This window comes from Phyllobates terribilis, unplaced genomic scaffold, assembly GCF_046119375.1.
Source record: "Phyllobates terribilis strain yellow unplaced genomic scaffold, ASM4611937v1 Scaffold_4__5_contigs__length_816908805, whole genome shotgun sequence".
Lineage (NCBI taxonomy): Eukaryota > Metazoa > Chordata > Amphibia > Anura > Dendrobatidae > Phyllobates > Phyllobates terribilis.
Window position 1 is genome coordinate 804,390,187 of NW_027362764.1, and position 7,680 is coordinate 804,397,866.

The 7,680-nt window shown below is 49.1% G+C and overlaps 1 protein-coding gene across 1 annotated transcript; it reads left to right on the forward strand.

The window, feature by feature from the left end:
• The first annotated feature begins 746 nt into the window (after positions 1–746).
• LOC141264582 (long neurotoxin homolog) lies at positions 747–7,144 on the forward strand. The gene is made up of 3 exons (XM_073676857.1): positions 747–970; positions 6,602–6,721; positions 6,928–7,144. Exons 1-3 carry the CDS (start codon positions 919–921, stop codon positions 7,122–7,124), a joined length of 369 nt encoding a protein of 122 aa, XP_073532958.1. The 5' UTR covers positions 747–918; the 3' UTR covers positions 7,125–7,144.
• The last annotated feature ends 536 nt before the right edge of the window (positions 7,145–7,680 follow it).

Consider the following 7,680-nt stretch of genomic DNA (forward strand, 5'->3'; position numbering starts at 1 on the left):
GGGGGAGGGCATAACAGATGTGGGAGGAGATAGAGCCGGTGGCAACAGTTTGACTCCTTAGATGCTGCAGTTAATACTGACCGGGGAATAGATTGAAGGTACTGCCCTCTGTCCCCACATCGCCCCAAGCATGAGGCTGAAAATAATGACCGCAGGCTCCAGGCCCCATTGTAAGACTAAAAAAATCAAGAAGAAGAGAAAAAATTAACTGCGGTGTTATCCGGCCACCGTATGGCGGTGTTTTCCGGCCACCGTATGGCGGTGTTTTCCGGTCACCTTATGGCGGTGTTATCCTGTCACTGTATGGCGGTGTTATCCGGTCACCGTATGGCGGTGTTATCCGGCCACCGTATGGCGGTGTTTTCCGGTCACCGTATGGCGGTGTTATCCTGTCACCGTATGGCGGTGTTATCCGGTCACCGTATGGCGGTGTTATCCGGTCACCGTATGGCGGTGTTATCCTGTCACTGTATGGCGGTGTTATCCGGTCACCGTATGGCGGTGTTATCCGGTCACCGTATGGCGGTGTTATCTGGTCACCATGTGGCGGTGTTATCTGGTCACCGTGTGATGCGCACACATTGCCCCTACAGTCCTCCTCCCCCACATACAGTTTGATGCCCCCACAGTGGCCCACCACTTGTCTATATGTCCTTTTAGATCCCTGGTCCTCGGTCACTGATTTGCTGTCTGCTGCCAGTCATGTGACCTGAGGGGCCTTTCAGTCTCTCTCGGACTGATTGGTGGAGGGGGGATCCGATGGTGTTGTCCGCTCATGTGTACGTTGTGGTCATCTACAATCTGTACATCGTTGCTTCCTGCAGAACAGCCGGAGGGAAACATCTGATAAAAAAGACGTTTTCATAAAACCCCACAAGCCCCTGTGTATAGAGGAGCTGCCCCCGATCACACAGCACAATGGCAGCGCACACAAGCCTCCTCGTGGTGATCGCCCTCTGCACGGCCACAGGTAAGACCCTGCACCTGCCCCACACCTGGCACTGCAATGATGGGGGCTGCTGAGATACACAGCTCAGCAGAGAGTATCACACAGGAGAGGAGTAGATACACGGCTCAGCAGACAGTATCACACAGGATAGGATTAGATACAGCAGCTCAGCAGACAGTATCACACAGGAGAGGAGTAGATACACGGCTCAGCAGACAGTATCACACAGGAGAGGATTAGATACACGGCTCAGCAGACAGTATCACACAGGAGAGGATTAGATACACGGCTCAGCAGGCGGTATCACACAGGACAGGATTAGATACACGGCTCAGCAGACAGTATCACACAGGAGAGGATTAGATACACGGCTCAGCAGACAGTATCACACAGGAGAGGATTAGATACACGGCTCAGCAGGCGGTATCACACAGGATAGGATTAGATACACAGCTCAGCAGACAGTATCACACAGGAGAGGATTAGATACACGGCTCAGCAGACACTATCACACAGGATAGGATTAGATACACGGCTCAGCAGGCGGTATCACACAGGACAGGATTAGATACACGGCTCAGCAGACAGTATCACACAGGAGAGGATTAGATACACGGCTCAGCAGACAGTATCACACAGGAGAGGATTAGATACACGGCTCAGCAGACAGTATCACACAGGATAGGATTAGATACACTGCTCAGCAGACAGTATCACACAGGAGAGGAGTAGATACACGGCTCAGCAGACAGTATCACACAGGATAGGATTAGATACACGGCTCAGCAGACAGTATCACACAGGAGAGGATTAGATACACGGCTCAGCAGACAGTATCACACAGGAGAGGATTAGATACACGGCTCAGCAGACAGTATCACACAGGACAGGATTAGATACACTGCTCAGCAGACAGTATCACACAGGAGAGGAGTAGATACACGGCTCAGCAGACAGTATCACACAGGATAGGATTAGATACACGGCTCAGCAGACAGTATCACACAGGAGAGGATTAGATACACGGCTCAGCAGACAGTATCACACAGGATAGGATTAGATACACTGCTCAGCAGACAGTATCACACAGGAGAGGAGTAGATACATGGCTCAGCAGACAGTATCACACAGGATAGGATTAGATACACGGCTCAGCAGACAGTATCACACAGGATAGGATTAGATACACTGCTCAGCAGACAGTATCACACAGGAGAGGAGTAGATACACGGCTCAGCAGACAGTATCACACAGGAGAGGAGTAGATACACGGCTCAGCAGTCAGTATCACACAGGATAGGATTAGATACACTGCTCAGCAGACAGTATCACACAGGAGAGGAGTAGATACACGGCTCAGCAGACAGTATCACACAGGAGAGGAGTAGATACACGGCTCAGCAGACAGTATCACACAGGATAGGATTAGATACACGGCTCAGCAGACAGTATCACACAGGATAGGATTAGATACACGGCTCAGCAGACAGTATCACACAGGAGAGGATTAGATACACGGCTCAGCAGACAGTATCACACAGGAGAGGAGTAGATACACGGCTCAGCAGACAGTATCACACAGGATAGGATTAGATACACGGCTCAGCAGACAGTATCACACAGGATAGGATTAGATACACGGCTCAGCAGACAGTATCACACAGGAGAGGATTAGATACACGGCTCAGCAGACAGTATCACACAGGATAGGATTAGATACACGGCTCAGCAGACAGTATCACACAGGAGAGGATTAGATACACGGCTCAGCAGACAGTATCACACAGGATAGGATTAGATACACGGCTCAGCAGACAGTATCACACAGGATAGGATTAGATACAGCAGCTCAGCAGAGAGTATCACACAGGAGAGGAGTAGATACACGGCTCAGCAGACAGTATCACACAGGATAGGATTAGATACAGCAGCTCAGCAGAGAGTATCACACAGGAGAGGAGTAGATACACGGCTCAGCAGACAGTATCACACAGGAGAGGATTAGATACACAGCTCAGCAGACAGTATCACACAGGATAGGATTAGATACACGGCTCAGCAGACAGTATCACACAGGAGAGGATTAGATACACAGCTCAGCAGACAGTATCACACAGGAGAGAATTAGATACACGGCTCAGCAGACAGTATCACACAGGAGAGGAGTAGATACACGGCTCAGCAGACAGTATCACACAGGATAGGATTAGATACACGGCTCAGCAGACAGTATCACACAGGATAGGATTAGATACACGGCTCAGCAGTCAGTATCACACAGGAGAGGATTAGATACACAGCTCAGCAGACAGTATCACACAGGAGAGGATTAGATACACGGCTCAGCAGACAATATCACACAGGAGAGGATTAGATACACGGCTCAGCAGACAGTATCACACAGGAGAGGATCAGATACACGGCTCAGCAGACAGTATCACACAGGATAGGATTAGATACACGGCTCAGCAGACAGTATCACACAGGAGAGGATTAGATACACGGCTCAGCAGACAGTATCACACAGGATAGGATTAGATACACGGCTCAGCAGACAGTATCACACATGAGAGGATTAGATACACGGCTCAGCAGACAGTATCACACAGGAGAGGATCAGATACACGGCTCAGCAGACAGTATCACACAGGAGAGGATTAGATACAGCAGCTCAGCGGAGAGTATCACACAGGAGAGGAGTAGATACACGGCTCAGCAGACAGTATCACACAGGAGAGGATTAGATACAGCAGCTCAGCGGAGAGTATCACACAGGAGAGAATCAGATACACGGCTCAGCAGACAGTATCACACAGGAGTGGATTAGATACAGCAGCTCAGCGGAGAGTATCACACAGGAGAGGATGAGATACACAGCTCAGCAGACAGTATCACACAGGATAGGATTAGATACACGGCTCAGCAGACAGTTTCACACAGGATAGGATTAGATACACAGCTCAGCAGACAGTATCACACAGGAGAGGATTAGATACATGGCTCAGCAGACATTATCACACAGGAGAGGATTAGATACACAGCTCAGCAGACAGTATTACACATGAAAGGATTAGATACAGCAGCTCAGCAGACAGTATCACACAGGATAGGATTAGATACACGGCTCAGCAGACAGTATCACACAGGACAGGATTAGATACACAGCTCAGCAGACAGTATCACACAGGAGAGGATTAGATACATGGCTCAGCAGACAGTATCACACAGGATAGGATCAGATACACGGCTCAGCAGACAGTATCACACAGGAGAGGATTAGATACACAGCTCAGCAGACAGTATCACCCAGGATAGGATCAGATACATGGCTCAGCAGACAGTATCACACAGGATAGGATCAGATACCTGCTCAGCAGACAGTATCACACAGGAGAGGATTAGATACACGGCTCAGCAGACAGTATCACACAGGACAGGATTAGATATACGGCTCAGCAGACAGTATCACACAGGAGAGGATTAGATACACGGCTCAGCAGACAGTATCACACAGGAGAGGATTAGATACACGGCTCAGCAGACAGTATCACACAGGAGAGGATTAGATACACGGCTCAGCAGACAGTATCACACAGGATAGGATTAGATATACGGCTCAGCAGACAGTATCACACAGGAGAGGATTAGATACACGGCTCAGCAGACAGTATTACACATGATAGGATTAGATACAGCAGCTCAGCAGACAGTATCACACAGGAGAGGATTAGATTCATGGCTCAGCAGACAGTATCACACAGGATAGGATTAGATTCATGGCTCAGCAGACAGTATCACACAGTAGAGGATTAGATACACGGCTTAGCAGACAGTATCACACAGGATAGGATTAGATACACGGCTCAGCAGACAGTATCACACAGGAGAGGTTTAGATACACGGCTCAGCAGGCGGTATCAGACAGGATTAGATACACGGCTCAGCAGACAGTATCACACAGGAGAGGATTAGATACACGGCTCAGCAGACAGTATCACACAGGAGAGGATTAGATACACGGCTCAGCAGACAGTATCACACAGGAGAGGTTTAGATACACGGCTCAGCAGGCGGTATCAGACAGGATTAGATACACGGCTCAGCAGACAGTATCACACAGGAGAGGATTAGATACACGGCTCAGCAGACAGTATCACACAGGAGAGGATTAGATACACGGCTCAGCAGACAGTATCACACAGGAGAGGATTAGATACACGGCTCAGCAGACAGTATCACACAGGAGAGGATTAGATACACGGCGCAGCAGACAGTATCACACAGGAGAGGTTTAGATACACGGCTCAGCAGGCGGTATCAGACAGGATTAGATACACGGCTCAGCAGACAGTATCACACAGGAGAGGATTAGATACACGGCTCAGCAGACAGTATCACACAGGAGAGGATTAGATACACGGCTCAGCAGGCGGTATCAGACAGGATTAGATACACGGCTCAGCAGACAGTATCACACAGGAGAGGATTAGATACATGGCTCAGCAGACAGTATCACACAGGAGAGGATTAGATACACGGCTCAGCAGACAGTATTACACAGGAGAGGATTAGATACACGGCTGAGCAGACAGTATCACACAGGAGAGGATTAGATACACGGCTCAGCAGACAGTATCACACAGGAGAGGATTAGATACACGGCGCAGCAGACAGTATCACACAGGAGAGGTTTAGATACACGGCTCAGCAGGCGGTATCAGACAGGATTAGATACACGGCTCAGCAGACAGTATCACACAGGAGAGGATTAGATACACGGCTCAGCAGACAGTATCACACAGGAGAGGATTAGATACACGGCTCAGCAGGCGGTATCAGACAGGATTAGATACACGGCTCAGCAGACAGTATCACACAGGAGAGGATTAGATACATGGCTCAGCAGACAGTATCACACAGGAGAGGATTAGATACACGGCTCAGCAGACAGTATTACACAGGAGAGGATTAGATACACGGCTCAGCAGACAGTATCACACAGGAGAGGATTAGATACACGGCTCAGCAGACAGTATCACACAGGAGAGGATTAGATACACGGCTCAGCAGACAGTATCACACAGGAGAGGATTAGATACACGGCTCAGCAGACAGTATCACACAGGAGAGGATTAGATACACGACTCAGCAGGCAGTATCACACTGGATAGGATTAGATACACGGCTCAGCAGACAGTATCACACAGGAGAGGATTAGATACACGGCTCAGCAGACAGTATCACACAGGAGAGGATTAGATACACGGCTCAGCAGGCAGTATCACACAGGAGAGGATTAGATACACGGCTCAGCAGACAGTATCACACAGGAGAGGATTAGATACACTGCTCAGCAGACAGTATCACACAGGATAGGATTAGATACACGGCTCAGCTGACTTTATCACACAGGAGAGGATTAGATACACTGCTCAGCAGACATTATCACACAGGATAGGATTAGATACACGGCTCAGCAGACAGTATCACACAGGAGAGGATTAGATACACGGCTCAGCAGACAGTATCACACAGGAGAGGATTAGATACACGGCTCAGCAGGCGGTATCACACAGGATAGGATTAGATACACGGCTCAGCAGGCGGTGTCAGACAGGATTAGATACAGTGATGTGCTCCTCTCGCCCGCAGCTCGCTCGCTCAGCTGTTACACTTGTAAGTCACAGTTTAGTAACGTCCAGTGTCGGCTTCCTGAGATCTGCGGTAATGGTGAATCGCTCTGTAAGACGACGGTGGAAACATTCAAAATCGGTGAGATCCTCATCATGTTTTATGATTATGGGGATGTAGTCCCTCATTCAGCTACAGCCGAGCTCCGCTGTAGAGTGACTGTACGTATATATATAATCATTATATACCCCAGTAATGACTGACAGGTTGTAGCCCTGCCCCTTTGTACTTATTAGCAACATTAGTAGAGAAGCTCAGATGATCACATGTTGTTTTCCCCCATGTAGCCGGGACCTATACGACCACCTATATGAAGGGTTGTGCGTCGTTCTGCTCTCCGATCAGAGGATTCTCCACCGCCGTCTCCTGCTGCAGCACCGATCTGTGTAACGTCAGCGGCGGCGCCAGCATCAAGTCCAGCTATGTCGCCATCATCCTGGCGCTGGGATCCCTCCTGACAATCCTGAAGAGCTCGGTCCTGTAACCGTAGACGAGACACCAGCAGAATACAGAAATAAAGAGGTTGGGACTTCAGATGAACGTCTCATTATTCTTCCCATTTCTAAGATCTCCGCTTGCTGTCAGTGAATGGGAACTTCATTGCTCTGGTGGAAGAGTCTGGTGATTCCAGAAGGACGTTCCCCCCTGACTGCGGTGTGCCGCTGTACAGATGGTGGAGGAGGATAATGCTATGGGCTGTTATCAGGGGGCGGCCGAAGCCCCCAGTGTGGGGTGTAGCATGGGCTGACAGTGGCTGGGGAAGGTATTTTCCAGGGCTGTGGAGTCGGAGTTGTGGAGTCGGAGCCCATTTTGGTGGAGTCGGTATAAAATGACTCCAACGCCTAAAATCTATAATACATTGAGTACAGTAGTTCAGTGCAGTTTGTGGGGAATATTTTTTCATAAGAATTTGGGAAAGTTATGAAATGTCCTATAAATGTCCGTCCTATTCCTGATCTCAGGGTCTGGACTTTTAGCTGAGATGAATCTGTGCTGCAGGAAATTTATCACTTACACATCAGCCGTGTATGAGGGGGTCG

Excerpts from the sequence above, each read along its gene's own strand:
- LOC141264582 (XM_073676857.1), top strand. The coding sequence starts at position 919 with ATGGCAGCGCACACAAGCCTCCTCGTGGTGATCGCCCTCTGCACGGCC. Across the intron at positions 971-6,601 it reads CGCCCTCTGCACGGCCACAG|CTCGCTCGCTCAGCTGTTAC; the intron begins GTAAGACCCTGC and ends TCTCGCCCGCAG. Across the intron at positions 6,722-6,927 it reads GGTGGAAACATTCAAAATCG|CCGGGACCTATACGACCACC; the intron begins GTGAGATCCTCA and ends TCCCCCATGTAG.